At 40.8% G+C, this 18946-nt stretch overlaps 1 protein-coding gene across 10 annotated transcripts in view; it reads left to right on the top strand.

Moving 5' to 3' along the window:
- PLXNB2 (plexin B2) overlaps positions 1-18946 on the top strand; it is a 269974-nt gene that overhangs the window by 140164 nt on the left and 110864 nt on the right. For 9 of the 10 annotated variants that reach the window (XM_049813970.1, XM_049813973.1, XM_049813966.1 and 6 more), the window contains one exon: positions 5139-5207. The exons of the other annotated variant lie outside the window; for it this stretch is intronic. In XM_049813970.1, the coding sequence (XP_049669927.1) occupies positions 5206-5207 (2 nt within the window). In that variant the 5' untranslated portion in view covers positions 5139-5205. The remainder of the gene's footprint in view (positions 1-5138; positions 5208-18946) is intronic. 10 annotated transcript variants of the gene reach the window in all.

Raw genomic sequence — 18946 nt, 5'->3', positions numbered from 1 at the left:
TGTAAAGTTTCATTTTCATGACAAAAAAAACGTACAACCATTACTGTGCTAAAAGTCTGCCTCTCCGATTTGCTATTTTAGCATTCACAGGTAACCAATATAGTTAAAATTACTGTGTAGCATGGCTCTTATGATATGAGTTTAGGACAATTGTGTTAATTTGCAACCAAAATAACCATGAGTTATGCTGGCCATCCCCAGTGTGTGCCAGTAAAATTCTTTGTATTACAGCTCACTATCAGGCATTGTGTTTCTGCTTCATAATTGAGGACCTTTCTAAAATAGCTCTTTCTACAAAGGCTTAAAACTTGTGGATATGATTTCTTGGTATCCTTACCATTGTAATATTACCAAGCTAAATATGATGTTGGAAGATGAGGAAGTGAGGTTTAAGGGGTTCTGAAATAGCTTTTGAGAAATTGAGGTTGCTTCTCTGTTGCTTTGCATTGGATTAAATCTTTATGGCAGACGGCTTGACAAGTATGTATCAGCATTCGGTGCTCAGCACCTTGCTGATCAGAGAGGAGTCCTGTTGCCTTATGTGCAACATAAGTGACAAGGCAGGGAACAGTTTTGTCCAGTATCAGTTGTAAGGTTTGATAAATAACAATCTGAAGAGGCTGGAAAAAGTGCTACTCACCACTCTTCCGCTGATGCTTGCTTCGATTCTTGCCCGAATACATGAGATGGTGGATCTCAAACTGTTGAGAGTTCACAGGGTAGCGTTCTTACTGTTTGATCTTTGCAGTGAAATACTGTTGAAAGAGGGTAGGATTTCTAGAATGGTCCGAAGGGACAGCAGAGATAGAAGTACTTTGTCGTTAGTGTATTTAATTCTGTAGTCAAGAAATCTCTCTGGAAAAGAGATAAAATAAAAGAGATAAGGTATTTAGTCTCCTTAGACTAAAGTGAAGGATATTCAGAAAGGGTAAAGGAGCACAAGTTACCTAGTTTCAGTTTTGGGTTATGCTGGGTTTTGTTCTTATAGTGTATCTATAAAACTCTGATTTTTGTCTGAGTCTCTTAAATTTTAAGAACAGAAAACTTGGGCATATATGGTTTTTTCGCCTTTTTTTTTTTTTTTTTTTTTTTTTTTTTTTTTTTCCTTTCTGTCCTGCAAACTACAGGAAGAGCAAAATGAAAGGGCTGAGTGAAAGCAGTTGTTCTTTTGAGGTATATCTGGCAATATTAAACACTTGCATTATTATTTTAATATTCTGTTAATTTTTGCACAGATTTGGTCAAGGTCTTTTCATAGTGCATAAAATTGAGGTCAAAAGGACATGGGGTTGACTGGAAACCAAAGCAAAAAAAAAAAAAAAGAGTTTAAGCAGTATCAGATTTAAGTGTATCAAAGGTAGAGCTATGTTGAGCAGCTTCAAGACAACAAGGATACTAAGCCCGAGGTAGCCAAGCAGAGGAGACAGAAAGGAAGTCAGTAATAAAACTCTCGAGTTCATGTGCTAGAAGCGGAGCGGGTGTCTCTGAGGTCAAGGAGGTGGAGAGGGCAAGAATAGAGATGACCAAGAGCAACGTAAGCTGGAGAGCTGAAGGTGAGGGAAGATACAGCATTGGCCAGATATTGGAGTGTAGTAGTGTGACACAGAGTTAATTAGAGATGTAAATACACTGCAATGTTTAGAGTCTTAAGCTGACATTTGATATCACCCTAAAGTTTTAATAGTAAATTCTGTATCCTGTTTCCATATGGACATGATCTTAGTGTTGTAATGTAGCCTTCCCAGCACTGAAATGTGAAGATCCATTTTCAAAATTAAGCTCAAAAAAGCAGTATGTAGTGTTATCTTACATGCTCCATCCTATCAAGTGCACCGTGCTCGTTAGCTCAACAGACGGATAAAAGTTCCATGGGTGTACAAAAGCATATATGAGCAGTATCTGCTCCGTATGTTACATATAGCTGAAGGCTCAGGGGAATAAGGACTGTGTCTGGGAACCGGATAGTACAACTTTCTATCCCTGACCCAGTGCCTGCCCTTTCTAACAAACAAACAAAAGCCTCCCTTAAAGAAATGTGGTTTATGATCTGTTTTTAGCTCTAGAAGCAAACAGAAGGAAAAAAAAAAAAAAGGCACTCAATGCGTTCTTACTTGTACTTATGGCCGTGTCAGCTTTAGGCGCCGCAGGACGAGTGCTGCACTTTATACCTTGCAGCTTTCGCAAGCCACAATCCCCCTGGCAGCTGTAGCACCGGGGCAGCACATTATCCACTTGCAAAATTTTGCACTTGGATATGACTGATCAGCCTGAGTTTATCATCTTTTGAAATGACAGTATCTGAGACATTCACCCTAAATACAGAGGCACAGTTGCCTGAGGAGAGAGGGCACTTGGGGAGCTGGGGATGGGGAGGTTGTTTATGGTTGTCCTGTCTCTGCTGGGTGATTGACCTGTCCGGGTGGTCTTAACTGCATGAAACGTCCATGGTGGTCTTTGTCCTCTCATCCTAAAGGAGTGTTTTGATTTGAAAGGCAGAAATTGTGTCATATGAAAGGTGGGAACAGTTAAGTGCGTTCAGATTGGGTGAGACACGGTAAGAGCTAAATGTAGTCTAATGGCAGTAATCTCCCTGCTGTCCCTTGCGGATTATGGAGGGAAAAGGGAGTCTCATCCAAAAAACAGCTCAGGGAAGATTGATTCCTCCTCCAGAAGGAGATCCATGGCAGGACCCTCTCTGTTGAGGCAGTGGAGAGAGAAGAAACGGGAAGATCAACCTTGTTAGACTGAAGTTAGGTTGTGTGAGCATCCCCCTACCTAGTTGCTCTGTTTGTGCTCATAGTTTCTGTCACCTTTAAAGAACAACTCCCCTATGTCATCTAAGTACTTTTAACTTCAGGTCAATCTGCAAGAGCTTCCAGCTGTCAGAGGAGCTGTGATAGCAATGTGCATTTTAGTTCCTTTAGTTTAAGCAGTCCATTTTAACTGGCCAGCTGGCCAAATCCATACCATGAAAGACCAGTTCCTCATGGTGTTCCAGTGTAAGATGCTGAAAAAGAGCTTTTGTGCTACGAGCAGGAGGTAAAAGGAAAAAACAAAACCTAACAAGACCAGGAAGCTTTGTGGCAGATGGTACCACCTGTGTCCATCTAAACCTAGCCAAAGCAGCATGCCATTTGCGTGGAGGAACCTGGAAAATCTGATGACACAGTCTGAATAAACAGGGAGACAGTGATTGAGATTTCTGACTTGTGTCCCAAGCGTCTTATGAAAAAGGCTTCCTATTTTATAATACAGAAAATTGATTACAGTTTGGTAACATCATTCTCTGGCGCAGCTGATTACCAACTACAGACTAAAATGCCTGGTATACCCATGTGAGAACTGACACATAAGTAGCCTGATGACTCTCTGCCAGTTCCTGGGTTATGGTTGAACCTGTTTTCTCAATAATAAATTTCTGATGTTACTAGCTAGGGGACATACCTTTATTACTGGGGGTATAACTGCCTGGACACAACATAAGGCTGACAGCATTCAATTTCTTTTCCAGGCTCAGCCAAATACTAGTTTCCACGCACTTCAGTTGTTGCATTTGCAAAGTTGAGATGTGAACTAACTGTGCAAGATGTGCCTAAATCACCATTCAGCAGTGCTCGCAAAAATGGTCTAAAGGAGAGTGGCAACATGGATGTATAAAGGGAACTCCTCAGACAGATGAAGTCCTGTTTCCTTGCTGACTAGCTCCACCTCCTTCCTTCTTGGCTGTAGTTGACAGTATCATGATCTTTCACATCCCTTTGCACTTCCTTTTACTTCTGTATTTCCTTTGCTTTTATATGCTTAAGTTGCATTAGATCTGTTTTTTGCTTTGTCAGTAAGACATAGAAAAAAATCTGCCCTTTCTCTTGGTCTTAAAGTCTAAAGTTTTCGTCTGTCTCTTGGGTTGGCTGCTTTACTTACACTCCCTGCGTATGACTTCCCTCAGTCCCAGTCGAAGCCTACACTCTCCAGTTAGGCCGTATCATGCAGCTGAGGTCTAAATATCTCACCCAGCTCCTCTCCCATGTACCTTATCTCACGATTTTTCTGAGTATCCATGTTCATCCTCCACTCAGTTAGGGTGCAGATTCTCTCAAACAGCTTTTCCCTGGGAAGAGATGAATGTACATAGTCTTAAAGAATTTGTTACCACAGCAACTAGATATGGGGAATGCAAACAAGAAATTAAATCCCATCAAACATTAACAAAATAGACTTGGCTTAGTACTGGGCAGCCTCAAGGAAAACGAAGGAAAAACAAAAGCCCTGCTGATGTTTGTGTCTTACCTCCCTGGGGGGCCAGTGTTACACACGTCTCCAAGTCAGGTTCAGCTGAGATGAGATGGCTCTGGAGAAAAGGTGGCAGATTTTGCCAGGTGTTTGGGTCTCTCTTCCCTAGGAACTGCCATGTGGTGATCTTTAGTGCGTGCATTGGCATTTGCTGCACACTGTTTGAGTGAATATCGCATGCTTTGCTAAAAAGTAACTGAGAGATAACGGCATGTAAGAAACAGGTTGGGGCATTCAGCACTCACTACGTGTATTGACTAGGATATTTTTTCGACGACAGTTGTCATCTTCACATTTGTGTTGAACAATCTACATGTACCCTTTTTTATCACTTTTTGGCATATACAGTGACGTTAAAGAATATCAGATGGTATTTTATCCTTCCCTAGAGGGACAGACACTGTTTCTCTTCCATTCTTAAATGTTTGATCGTGGGAGGTGCCGAGTACTGCCATTGATAAGAGTGTGTTCAAGCTCTAGCTAGAAGAGTGCCAAATCATACAATACCCCATCTGTAATGCCAGGCATTCTTTCTGGTAATATATCAGTTGAGCTCTCAGTTCTTCAGGAATTAGTTATACATCTGTGAGCAGCTGTCCATCTGATTTATAATCTGAGCAGCTATTGAAATACAGAACATTGCCCCATTTAGCCTCAGGATTGAAAGTTATGGCGTGCTAAAGTTGTGTTTAAAATGTAATAAAATTGACTTTATATAAACAAATTACTAGTTTATGGGACACTATAGATGATCTTAAATCAATATTTTAAAGTTCATAAATTCAAGGTGATTGAGCATAGCTTAATGCATATGAATATATTTTTAATTGCTGCCTTCTTTTATTTAGTAAGAAGATTTAACACTGTCCTGGAAAATAACTTGATTGTAGTGAAGAAGACTTAGTGGAAAAGTGAATGTAAGTATTTCACAGCATGTGTCAATTATTTATGTTTGCAAACCACTGACATTGGGGATATTATAAATCATGCTAAACCGACAGCCTAATTTACCAAAAAGACCACTTTTAGTATGGCAAGAATGCTGAATCTGATCATTGTGCATATGTGTGTGAGGTATAAAATGTCTGTTACGTAGTTTTCTGTGTGGGTCTGTACAGTATACATACCTAAATGCTTTTAATGGGGCCACATGCTATTAGTTATTTGCATGCTTAAGAACTGTTCACAGGAAAAATGTCAACATGAAGTTGTCACTAAGTGCCCTTAAACGGAAAAAAAAAAAAAACCACTACCCCTGTATAAATACCCATGGGGATCTTTAAATTCTGTAATGTGGACATATTTTCCATTTCCAGAGGAATTTAGTCTAACTTGGAATAATGCAGCCAGTATATAGTATTTTTCTGTATACTTGCCACAAAGATGTGAGTTTATAGTAGAAGAAGATTGCAGTGTGGATTGACAATTCAATTTAGAGTGAAATACAGTGGCTGCAAGTTCCAGGCTAAGTGCATCATTGCTCACTTGAGGTCACTTTTTCAAACCTGGAGTCAATAGTTCTCTAACAATAAGAGCTTTGGTTCATTTTCTAGACCCTTTTGAAACTGTTACTTTGCTGGTGAATACCCCATTATTTTTCTTAAAGTAATTGCTTTCCCTAGCTGTATTTCATAACAATGTGAACTCCCTAACTGTGTGCATGCACATGTGTATATGTACGTACATATTTGTGTGTGAAGCAAAGCCATATCTCTGCAAATCATACCCCAGGAGGCTTTGAGTGGCTCTGGTGTGCAGGGTAGTGATAGTCATGAACTTCTAGTTGCTACGGATTCATTCCAGTATTTTTTCGTACTACATTTTTCCCACGATCTCACCTTCCATTTCCCAGAGTCTGCCTGATGAGTTTGGAAGCAGTGAACTAAGCCTTTCCAAATGCTGGATAAAGTACAGAATTCATGACTTTAGACGTCAAATAGGACGATGATCCTGTCTTAAATGTCTAACAAGCTGGGACAGTTTTAATTTTAGCCTTTGGGCTTTTATAAACTTGTCTTCTAAAATTACTAACTGACCAATAGTACCGAAACAGTGAGATACTGCAGGAACATTGCAAAATGCTGTCTGGTTTATATGGAGTTGTCTACTGATACAGGGTTGCTTGAAATGAAGATCCTCAGATTTGATGACATAGTACCTAAGCTAAAGATTTAGAGAGTAGGCTGTGCATTGACTGTCTACATTACCGGTATCTGGCCCAGTCTGAAACCTATATAGGCTTATAAGATATAAAGTCAAATCTTTCTGGTGTATATTGAACAAAACAAAACAAAGTTTGAAGGCATTTACTGGGACCAGTCACTTGAGTTGCTTCAGAATCCTAAAAGTACATCTCGAGTGACCTTGTTCTGTTCAGTGGCACTTCTTAAACAATTCCATGTGTGTGTGTGTGTGTCAAGTTTGTACGTGTAAAAGTTTTTCTTGAGTTACTTTCACGTTATTTTCACCAACTCAGTCTCCAACTGTTTCTCCTGGTAAACTTGGAAAGAGGTACTGTTATCTTCAGTTCCCATTTTTTGTGAAATAAGCAGAATATTTCTGGGTTTTTTGTTTGTAGTTTTTTAAGTGCCTGTTTAGCAGGAGAGCACCATTTGAGTATGGGTTGAACTGTAAAAGATATCAGCCCAGTTAAAATGTCATTTCATATATGCATGTATGCGAAAACAAATAAAAGACATGAAGTAGGGCTGTATTTCAGGAAGTTGAATAGTAGACTATTGACAACGTGATTATTAGCTGGTCATGAAACTGGCATAGGAATAAACATATCCTTGTGGAGAGATGGATACTAGCATATTGTCCTTGATGTAAAAATAAATATAATCTCAAATAGATGTTATTTTTCTGATATTTTAATTTTGTGCATGTGTAGACTGAGCTCCTAAATGGAAACCACCTTCTTGATCTGGCTCTTGCAACTATCTGATATTAAAATTATAGCTGTATCCTTCTTAACTTGAATAATTTTCAAAAATTAATTGGCCTCACGTTGGGTGGGATTTTTGCAGTAACACCAAATTAACAAGTTTATGTGGAGAGGAGAAAATACCTTTTCATATCTACTTTTGGGTTTGTATCACAGAAGTGGCTATGGAGACATTCTTATATAAAAAGTCAGCAGAGCCCAAGAGAGGGAACAAAGCACTTAACAGGAACCAAGAGGAGCAGTGGCGTTGCCTGGAGTCACTCACAAACTGGAGGTAGAGCCCTGAAACTGAAATCCAGCACCTCCTCTTACAATCATGCATTTTGATGTGTAGTGCATGCAGAGATATTTACTAAAAAATTTTATTTTAGTCAAAATTGAAAATTAAATCTGAAACTTGTGTTTGAATACATTATAATGGTTTGGTAGGATAGCTGGTAGGATTTTGGCTTCGGTTACCCATAAAGCCAGAAAATGGAATAAACTTGCAGTAACTTCCTCATTCTCTTCCAATGAACTTCTGGACTGACCTTTCATAGAGCTGAAAGCCAAAGTTGGGATGCTGGAGGAATCCAGTGAAATATTGGCTTGTTGTGTTTCTTCAGCTAGTGAAGAGGAGAGGGGAGGTGGGGAGTGTGAGGGGGTTTTTTCCCCTTAAAAAATAGGGGAAGGCTAGGGAAAATGTAAAATGGACTGGAGGGGATGATAAGCTGTGAATTGTATTGCATTATACTGATGATACATCAAAATAAACTTGAGACAGTGACTGCAAGGAGAAGGATAGGGAGTGTGTACCTTAGGGAATCAGGAGCAGGCACATTCAAGTAGAGCACAGGCAAGAAAGTGCACAGAGTGGGGGGGAAGAACACCCAGCCCTAATTAGATACCAAAATTAGTCCTCACTGCACATCTTGCAATCTGAGATCCCTTGAACAAGTTCTTAATGTAGCACTGAGTGTTTTGTTCACTGTTCTCAACAGTATTTCTTAAGTAAAATGTATGCACTGGCACCGTAAATAGCCTGGTTCAAACACCCTTGTGAAGGGTGGGGACCACATCACGTCATGTGCTGTTACTAAGCTCTGCTTGCTGATAGGCAGGTTCTTTCTGGAAAGTCTACAGAGATGCTTTTTAGACTTCTAGGATTATAAAGTAGTTGCTCAAAACTAGTGCCCATCCCAAAAATGTCCACCTTAGTTTCTGGATCCAGCTGGGTATTGTAAAATTAATTGTTGTTTATAAGAACTTGGCTCCTATATCATAAATGCTATAAATAATTCTCAGCAGCATTTGGATAGCATGGTAAATAAGGCATAGAGCCTCACTGGATAATGAGGAGAAAAATAAATATTGAAGAGTTGCTAGTTCATTAAATAATGTCTATGCTGTGCATGAAATGAGGCAGGAGAACAGGGGAAAAAGTCTCCCATCATAAAGACTATTGTGAAGGATTCACATAAGGAACTTTAATTCTAGTATTTTCTAGATATGACAATCAATCAGACTTGAGTCCTCAGAATCACCTCCAAGACTAATCTTTAGATCCATAGGACTTAAGTCACTGAAACATCGGGTAACATTTGTTCAGTATCTTCTGCATGTCTTGGGCAGCGGGCAAGAATGAGATGGGGGCTTTGCAAAACGTTCTCACAGATTTTCTGCTGTCATCACCCTGAGACCCTAAAGGGCATTAGGGGGGACTGCACAGGGGTTGCATCTATCTTCATGTATGCGCTTTCTGGCATCTCTTCCAATACCTGTGTCCCGTCTTTTTTGCTTTCCCTTCTGCTCTGTCTTCCCTGTGTTGCCTGGCTGACAGTAAGGAAAATACTGCAGCTCCAGGAGAAATGATGTCTCTGCACCACCAGCACGAGTAGCCAGTGACACCAGGTCAGGCTGTAACCACCAGCAGTAGCAACCACAGGAAAGCCCTGCATAATGATCTCTCTGGGGCGTGCAGAGCGGCTTATTCGGAGACTTAGGCTGCTGATTTCCCATATGCTATCAAGTACAATCTTTTATTTCCCTCTAATCTGGGTTTATATTCACTGGGCCATGTAAAGGCCAAATGTCATGCCTTTGCTGCTAGATCTTTGTGACAAGAGTGCCCATGGTGAAAGTCCTGCCCTTATTATTGAGCACAGAGTGGCTGGAGGAGAGCTGGCTCCACAGGCAAGCCTTGGCTCTCCATCTTTCTCTGGCAGCAGCCTATATGGGTGACCCATCTAATAAAAGCATCATGCAGCTTTCAACGTATTTCATATCACTGGCTACAGATGAAACTGTAATAGAGTTTTGCCCATATGTTGGCACCTTTCCCTCTATGGAGAAATGAGGCCATGCTTTACGAGTAGATGCAGTACTTGAATGTCTGCAATGTGTTATGAACTTCTCATACTTTACTTTGAGACCTGCTGTAAAAAATACTAGTAGGTTAGTTGTAAAAAGGTGGTTTATTGTGGGGTGAGGGTGTCCTTTCTCCCTACATTCAGTAACATTTGACCTAAGTCTACAGGTCTGGTTACAAGACCCACAGAAGAGAAGATTCCTGCAACAAAAAACAGCTTTTTATTTAGAAGTATTCATTCATCTTCCTTGAAACATAGATCTGCATGACAGTCTTTCTTTCTGATATTTCTCTGAAATAATCTCCTGGGGAATACATAGAAAAACAAACAGTAGATTCTTTACCATTTTAGGAGAGGGATGGAGACAAATTCAACTTCAAAATACTAGCTATTTTAAATGCAAAATGATCCTTCCTTAATTAATACTTGGCAAAGCATTTTAAAGATCAAAGTGTCAATATTAGCTAATTCTCATGACACACCTGTCAGGTAAGTAAAAATTATATCCATTTATAGCCCAGGAAGCTGAAATACTGTCTAGCATCAGCATTTTCACAGTTGCTACCTAGTTAATTTACTGAAATGAGTAGTCTAATTCTCAGAGGTTCTTCGTATTCTTAGTTGTCCTAAATTATACTTGAAACTCAAGAGTATTCACACTTTTGAAACCGAGTGCAAGTATTTTGGTACAGAAATGTGGGTATGGCAGCTGAACCTGAGGCGTCCACGCTTAAGGCTTTCTCCAAACTTAAGCATCCCTAAAAAGTCTAGAGCTGGAACTTTTATGTTGTCAATTCCCAGGCTGGACTCAGGCTGCTGCACTGCCCAGCTCTCACAGCTTAAGGCAAAGGTTTGTTTCGCAGTGGAGCTGCAAAAGGTATGAGGTATAGATGGGCTTGGGAGGGTCAGTCTTTAAGAGATTTTATTTGCAGGAAGGTGTGTATAGAAGGAGTGTTTAGAGAGGGAGAGGGTGCTTGAAGTGGAAAGAAAAATGGTGTGTGGTGGCAGTTAATTTTTCCACCTCCTGCTGTTGCTTCCATTAGAGATGTAGGTTACCTTGTTATTTCTGTCATGGCTCTTTCTCCTTTTGTTACAGCATCAGTGGAGTGGTATAATTGGGCTAGAGGACAAATTTTTTGCTGCCTGTTGAGCAACGACCGAAAAAGAGAGGCGATTTTGAACAAGTGCTGTCTCCCCTTCAGTATGCAGTGCAACTTGTTTCCAAGTGGTGGTTTAGTTGGAACGGTAGTGGTGTTCAAGTGCCTTGCTTTGTCTGTGCAAACAGTTTTTCTAACCTGTTTGCTCCGTTCGGTGTGGCAGTGCCCAGTCCTGAATGAGGCACAAAACTTAAGGATGGCGTCACTCCATCCCAGTCTGTTCTCCCTCTTGCCAGGAGCAGGTGGGAACGGACAAAACCCCAGCCAAAGGCCGTCGATGGGTTGGCACTTAAAGGACGGAAAAGCCTAGGCTACAAAAAGGGGTCTCAAGGGATTGAACAGCCTGGAGCAGGCGTGCAGGGCTGAATTAGGAGTTGGAATTGTTTGGCTTTCACATTCAGAGGACTTGTTTGCTGTCTTGGCCCTGCTCAAAGTGAATAAGCGCTACTGCTAATAACAAAGCCTGAAACAGAGGAGTGACGGATTAAAACCAGAAAATGATGACTCACCCTCCCCTGTCCCCCCTCCCCAGTTTCAGTCCCCACTAAACCATTTTACCTCACCAAAGCCCTGGTGGCTTTTCATTTATAAATAATCATGTGTTTGAAATGTTAAAATGTGTGGGCAGGGATTAAAAGGATATGTGATGCTACAGCATTAAAAGAGTGCAGACCTCTGCAAGGGAATTGTGAAGGAAAATTAAAACGGAGTTATTTTTGGCAAGGGCTGCTGCATCCTGGGGACTTCAAGAGAAAGCAAAAAGCAGTTTACCCAAGCCTAGCGAAACCAAGCAGAAAAGCTGGGTGCAGTAAATTAGGGCTTTGAATCAGTTCTTTGTCCTACTAAAGCCGAATTTTAATTTGATAACCGTTTTGGGGTAATCTCAGTGTTGGGGGGATGCAGGGAGGAGATTCACTGACAAATTTTTTGTTGAAGGTACCAGCCTAAACTGTCCTCCTTTTCCTCCTGTGAACATTGGTGAATACAACTGCTTGGTTATCATCCACATCGTAACAGGTTTCTTCCTTCTCCTAATCCACAGTGGGACTGAGAGGTGGATGGACGCCCGTAACGCTCTCAACTCAGTGTGTCAGCCCACAGGGTTTTACAGAATAAGCAGGTTGTGATGCCTGTTTGGAGTATTATTCTGTATTCTCACAGAAGTAAGAACATTGGCACCAAGTTTCTTGTTGTGTCTGGCAATGAAAATTGAGAGTTGTCCCCACTTAGAAAAAGAAATGCCTTACAGACTTAGAGGGAACTGTTGCAAATCAGTTCTCAGTGTTGACTCCTGCATTGATTGTGGAGTTTGAATATCATTTTTAGTGTCGTTCTTGGATGCTACGTTAGCTTTGTCTCCATAAACCTTTGATTCCTGGCCAAAGTGAGCCATGTTGGAGTTGGTGAAGTCTGCTTCCTCAACCCCCTCTGTTTAATTTTGGGCAAGTGAACGATATCAGTGTGAACAATACCAGCATGAACAGGCACAGATAAGGGCACTGTTCTGCTGCTTTTCTTGCTCATGATCTTGCTGCTGTCTCCTTGTTGGTACAGGGGAAGCCTCTGAATGCTATGCCTGTGGCAACTGTGCAATTGCTAATACACGAACAATTTTATGAGGCCCCATTCACTCCAGGTTTAATTAATTTTTGACACGCACTCCGAGCCTACAGAACCCAGGGAGTAGGGCTTTGAGGGGGATCTCCCTGGGGGAGGCAGGGCAGTGCCACCCTCCTCACGTCAGCTGCCCTGCAGCTCCCTTCTGCCCCCCAGGCTGGAGTAGTAGCCCCTGCTGCTCCCAACTCCATGCACGGGGCTCTCATTCCATGGCTTTCAGAGCAGGGCTTCTGCAAAAGTCCGTCTGAAGCCTTAATGCTGCTGATCCCACTCGGTTTGGTGCTGGAACCGCCTGGCTGCAGGGGCGTTACAGGTCTCTTCATAGGTAGCAGTTTGAGGACTTCTGCTCCGTTTGTGCCCTGTATCCTCTCGCTTTATGATGGCAGTGATGTTGTTTAAGGAATTGTCCTAGGTGAACTGGTATGTATTATGGTTTGCATTAGCATGTTGATTCGTATGGAATACACCACCTTCACTGCTCTTAACCTTTGCTGTTACTTTTGTGCTAGCAAACATGAAAAAATGCCCTGTGCTCTCAGGATGTTACTTTTTTAATGCTGTTTATATGAATCTGTTTATAAGCCTGGCTTGTGTTCTTGTTTTGTTTTTCTCCCTGCTTTAATGCATTTAAATGTATTAGTTGAGAAAAATCTCTATAATAATCTTTAGTTCAATTAATGTTATATTTAATTAAAGGATTTTAAAAGGATAAAAATAAGAATTAAATACTTGTCTGCTTAATAAATTTTTAGGGCTAAATTCAAGGCAAGCCTCAACCTTATTTGATTCAATTAATGCAGTACATGCAAAAGACATTATATTTAAAAATAGCTGTTCCTTTGGACAGCTAGACAATATTCTAGTGTCCTGTTACTGCAGCACTCAATTTGATCAAGCACAATGTCATGAAGTAATGTCAAGACGTAAAAATATCTAGTTTTAGGCAGGAAATTTCTCATTGCCAGTCAGTAAGCCAGTGACTTTGTAAACAGAAGTCTTCCAGGGATACACGAAATACAGTCTTGTTTATTCTTGCTGGTTTTCCTTAAAATTGCATCAGTTTAATTTGTGACTAGTTAAATGGATCGTATTAAATTACAGTTCCTGGGAACTTCTGAGTTTGTGAAACATTGCAACTCTTGTGTTTATACACAGCTAGTATTTTTTTAAAAATGTGTCTGGAAATTTCCAGACAACTGAAGGTATCTGCCACAGTTTTTTTCAAAGCTAGACCTATGTTTTCAAAAAGCATGTTTTTTAGAGCTTGTTCTTGCCTTTTCTTTTTTTTTTTTTTTTTTTTTTTTTTTTTGAACCTGGAGGAAGAATGATGGTGCTGTTTGCACTGAGGAGGTGGAAGGTGTGCATTGCTTTGAGAGCTCTGGCTGGTTATTTTTCATATATAAACACAGAGCTGTGTTTAACTTTATTTCTAAAAAAAATATCTTTTTTTCCCCTCCTGTGGAAATGATGACTTCACAAATTATGGTAGCTGTTATGGGGATTTATACTCTGACACCCTCTTCTTACCTTCCTTTCTTGAGGTGTTTTTCAATGAGATCGTCTTACTGCATGTCAGAGAAGTCCTGAGGACACTGCAGGGGGTGCCGGGAGACCCTCACCGAGAACAGAAAGCTGGGTCACAGTTTTGACTTTGGCATCCTCTGCATCAGTTCCACATACAAAAATCTCTACCATAGGCTATTGGCTAATTGGCTCTTCGGGGTACTTACAGAGGGGGAAAAAAGGGTCACAATACCCTTTCCATTGTAACGAACAGAAACATACAGTACAGCTGATGTCAGGAGTGGTGGAGCAGATTCCTTGAAGTCCGTTTGCACTTCTTACAGCCAGCATCTTTAGAAAGCATAAGCTTTATCATTCTGTGCATGAGAAACTGGAATAGTTTGGTCTATGCTCTGCAGTGACATTGATTGCCAGTGCTTCATCAGAAGTGTCCAGAAATGGAATGACTGTAGAGAGGTCTGCTTGGTCGCAAAGCCAAGGAGATCCTGTTCAAAGGCCAAGATGGAGCTAGGAAGGGAAGGTATGTGGTCAGTAACCCAGGGGTGAGCTGATTTGTTGCATTCCCAGGTTTTTCATACCCTTAGGTGAACTCAGATCAGACCATCCATCCATGTGTGAATTCTTTGGTTGATTGACTTGAAAGATATATTAGAAAGTGTTTGTTTATAGTGGTCCAAGCTGCAGCAATATGGATTTTATCTGGCATATAAATATTTGTGGTGCTACCGTGGGTTTGCTTTGCAGGATGTGTATGCTTCCTTTTTGGGCTGCACCATGTGGGAATGTTCTACCTGTTTGCACGTTTACAGATGTTGCCTAAAGGAGCTCTATGCAAAGAAGTTATCTCTCCTAAGGGAGGTATATGTGAGCAAAGCTTTTACAGCTGGGGGGCAAGCTATGCTGAGAGAAATTGTTCTTTGAAAATATGTCTTTGAAGTATATATAGGACCAGGAGGAAAAGAACAATTAAATGATGTAGATGGGGAACAGAAACAAAAAACTAAAGAAAGAAAAATGTTCCCAATACATCTATTTTGCACAACTTGGACAAAATTGAATATGCTAACGTTATTGTAAGCACATGTGGTACCCTGAAAATAGTCACCTTCCACAAAAGCAGGCATTTATTCTCATGAAAGAGGAATGAACGGAGATAACATCCTATCCCTGCAAGCCTGTCTGTCTGTTGTCTTTGACAAGGTGAGAGGCAGCATTTCTTTCTCCAGTTGTAGGAAACCTGCTGAAGGTGTTTTACTCAAATTGTGTCAGGACATGTTTATACAGTCACTTTATTGGGTACCAGTCCATGCTGTTGCCGAACAAGGTAGGTTGGTACTCCCATCTCCCCTAGCTGTTTGTTTCTGCCACCTCCATGGGTGGCATAAGTATGGGTGCAACCAAACCTCATGCCTAAGCAAGAGCTGAAAACTAACCTGGCCAGGAGCTGAAAAATGGGTAGTTCCTGCTGGAGCAGCTCCATGAGTGTCTTCTCACCACCTCTTCCATGCCAGTGCCAGCCCAAAGCAGAGCCTTCCTTTCAGAGCATTGATTGACTCTCATTTAGTATTGTTTCTGGACTATAGCATATCTGACACGGCCCAGATTTTGAATTTTGGTGTCTCTTCTTGCTGGTTTATTTCTGTATGTATGGCCACTATAACACAGTGCTTTTGTAGGGTAGGCATGAAAGCGCCAAACAACAGGTTTCTCAATCATATATTGAGATCGTACATCACTTGACAGTGTTGCTTTCACGTTCACACAAATGTAATTCCCTTTTGTTGAGAATGCAGTAAGAGAGTATAACTACCATAAGGGCCAACAGATGATGTATTTGGTGAAAAATGAAATTGCTAAAATACTTAAGAGTTGTTGTATTAGCTGTTTTCATGGAATAATGAAATGTAATGTTCTAAAAAGTAAGTGTCCGATTTTGGTTATCTAGTGATCTGTTGCTGCTCTGCCTTGTTACATTATTACAGGCATCTCTATCTTTTTATCTGCTTGGTTATCCCTTGTCATTTATCCATACTGCACAAATCAGGATTTTTGCAGTACAGAGGCTGAGGATTTACCCTGTGCCAAATAGTGATCCACGAGCTAAGACAGGGTTAGAAATTCTTGGGTTTATTTGAGAGACCATCCAGGTTTAGAGTTGGGACTATGAAGACTGCACTTCTTTCCTACAGACCACTCAGTTCTAAAAATAACTATTTTCTGAAAGCTTCCACATGAAAGTCTGTATGTATGCTTACTACACGTAATTTCCCTGTTGCTTTTGCTTGGGTGTCATTTCTTTGTCCTGCTTTGGTTCCCTCTGAATTTTGAGCTGAGCTCTCAGGGGATGAGCGTGCTGGAGATCACCATGGCAACACTCTGAAAAATGCACACTGCAGGCGCCAGGCTTTGCCGCCGTTATCCCTGCAAGAGCTCTGATGATCTGTGGACTTGTGGACTTATTCGGGAGCTGTGAGAGGGATGGAGTCGGTGGCTGAGAGCTGGGGCTACCATGCCAATTAAAAACATTTCCTGTGTAAATTGAGGAACGCTGGATATTGTTCACTGATGTACAGCACTAGCATCCAGCATTTTCTTAGCTTACTGCTGAGATTTCCCTCAGCAGACTGTAAACCCTCTTTATTTATTTCACATAATTCTAATATTAGTCTCTTCATCTTGGCTCTGCCCACTTTCACTCAAGACTACTGTGGGAGCCATTGCAAAGGCAAGGTTGTTACCCTGGTAAAAGCTTAAAGATGGTTGATGATAAAACATGTCATAAAGATTATGATGCAGAGTTTAAAAGAGGTGAGTGCTCATATCCCTGCTGTTACCAAATCCTTTTTCAGGAGAAAAAGAAAACATTCAAAGAAGAGTTATTTTATAGATGAGTATTTCACAGCAGTGGTTGGGAGAGAATAGGTTCTCTCCAGCAGCAGGAAATAATGGAAACTGGGTAAAAGTATATTGCCATCTGAGACAAGAATTAGGGGCACTAGGTTGTGTTCTGACAGGGGAAGTGTGACATTAGAGTTTTGTTTTATATTACTGAAGTAAGAAGTACAGCATATCCCAGTACATGGAGGCAGTGGGGGGGTGTCTGTCCTTTTTTTTTTTTTTTTTTTTACATTACTATCACAGCCCACCAGCCATAAGGCTACACCACCAGAAAGACATGGGCTTGTAATGCTCAGAGCAGTGACTAATTCAAGTGTGATCAGCAGCCTTGAATAAGGTGCCTCCACTTCCAGTTATTGCATGGGGAGCACTAAGCCCATGAGAGCAAAATTCATGAACAAGCAGGATGCAGAGCAGGAATGCCCAAAATAATTGGCAAGGAATGCTTAGGAGAAAAATGTATTTGAAACCTTCCTTTCAAGGGGTTTTCCCAGTCCCATTTGTGGGTGTACAGAGGTCAATACCAGTGTTAAACTGAGGGAAGCTCAGATTCCCGCTCTGAAAATGGGTTATACATTTAGCATTCATCACTGGGTAAAATGCACAAGCTGGTCCTGCGCCAGGAGCCCAGATCACCTACGCAACTCAGTGCTCTAGAAGTCAGGTTTCCCTCAATCTGTTCCTATAAACGTACAAGTATTTCTTGTACAGCACTGGATCAAGGAGCTCTGCTTTGGGCAAAGGCATCTGGCAGCAAAGCGTCAGAGAGATGGGTGTGGATGCACTCAACAGCCTGAATCGAGATTTCCCAATTCCTAAAAAAAGCATTCTCGCTACAGAGCTACTGTACAAACGCTGCAGCATTATCTGCGTGCTCCCACCCTCCACTCCCTCCAGCCAAGGGTGTGTGTTTCTTCTTGAATGTAGGTGGCTCTGGCAGCTAAGTGCAGAGATTTCCACTGCTGTGTTTAAGTGCTCAAAATGTGGATTGAGCTTCTACTGGAGATAAATATAATAATGTTTAGTCTGAGGTTCCCAGACAGGCTTGAGCATGCGAAAAAGAGCAGAACCGCTGAGTGCTGACAAGGTGAAGGTAGTTCAACTTCTGTAGAATCCAGAATTTGGGGAAAAAAGGTAGAAAACTAATGGTATACATAGTCAGAAGTTATGACAACAGCACTCTGGTATGACATATAAACTTTAGGAAATGCTGCTTTCATTTTTCTGTCATTATAGGGCTAAGAATGGTTTATTTCAACATGGAACCATTAATTTGGAATAAATTGGCCAATTTCCTTCTAAGGCAAATAAATTCACACATGCCTCTTTGAAAGAAGCGGTAAAATTATAAGTGATGCTACATATTTTAACCCATTTATAGAGAACAGAACTTCAGCAGATCAAGAGGTGTTGAGCATTCCTGTAAATGCTGGTCAAAGAGTCCAGCACTCTTTAAGAGACTAACTGAAGAGAAACAAAGTTCATGGGTTATTTTAATTTCCTGTTTGTCTATTTAAAGTTCATATTTTTAAAACAGAACTGAAAAAGCATATTTGTGCATTTTGGAAGACTCATTCCCAAGATTTCATCAAGATAAGACTTTTAAAAACTTAATGTTAAAAAGAGTAATTATTGGTGGTGATGTGGTTCTAGGCAAGCCCTGAACTCCAAATGAAATTGACAGGGATGCCATAAGTCAAAAAATGTTGTACCTGAGCCCTATTTTTTAACTGTAACTGTAAGAGAAAAATGTGGAGGTTATGTGGGTCACCACTCTGCCAGAATGCATAATGTAAACAGGATAAAACGACTGGGAGCTCATGGAATCTCAGCATGAACAAAGTTTTCAGAAGTGCTGACTTCCTACTACAACTTCTACCATCAGCATTAATCAAATCTAGTGTATTTAACTTCCTTTGCCATTCTCACTAAAATTAGATTGTTTACATTTTTGAGCACACTAATGGCACAGTTATTTACTGCTTACCTCTACTAGGTGGAAGAAACCTAGTAGAGAATCAACCTGCTCCTTTCACCTCTAAAACACAATTATTACAATAATGCTGAGACTATTGTTGCTTTATAGAAAAGTTTCTCCTAGATGAGAAAGTGAGAGGTTTAGCTTAAAGAGGCTTATGATTCCTCTCCTGTGCTGAGATGGTATG

The sequence above is a fragment of the Accipiter gentilis genome, chromosome 11 (genome assembly GCF_929443795.1).
Source record: "Accipiter gentilis chromosome 11, bAccGen1.1, whole genome shotgun sequence".
In the NCBI taxonomy this organism is placed as follows: domain Eukaryota; kingdom Metazoa; phylum Chordata; class Aves; order Accipitriformes; family Accipitridae; genus Astur; species Astur gentilis.
This window is presented reverse-complemented; position numbering and strand designations above follow the sequence as displayed.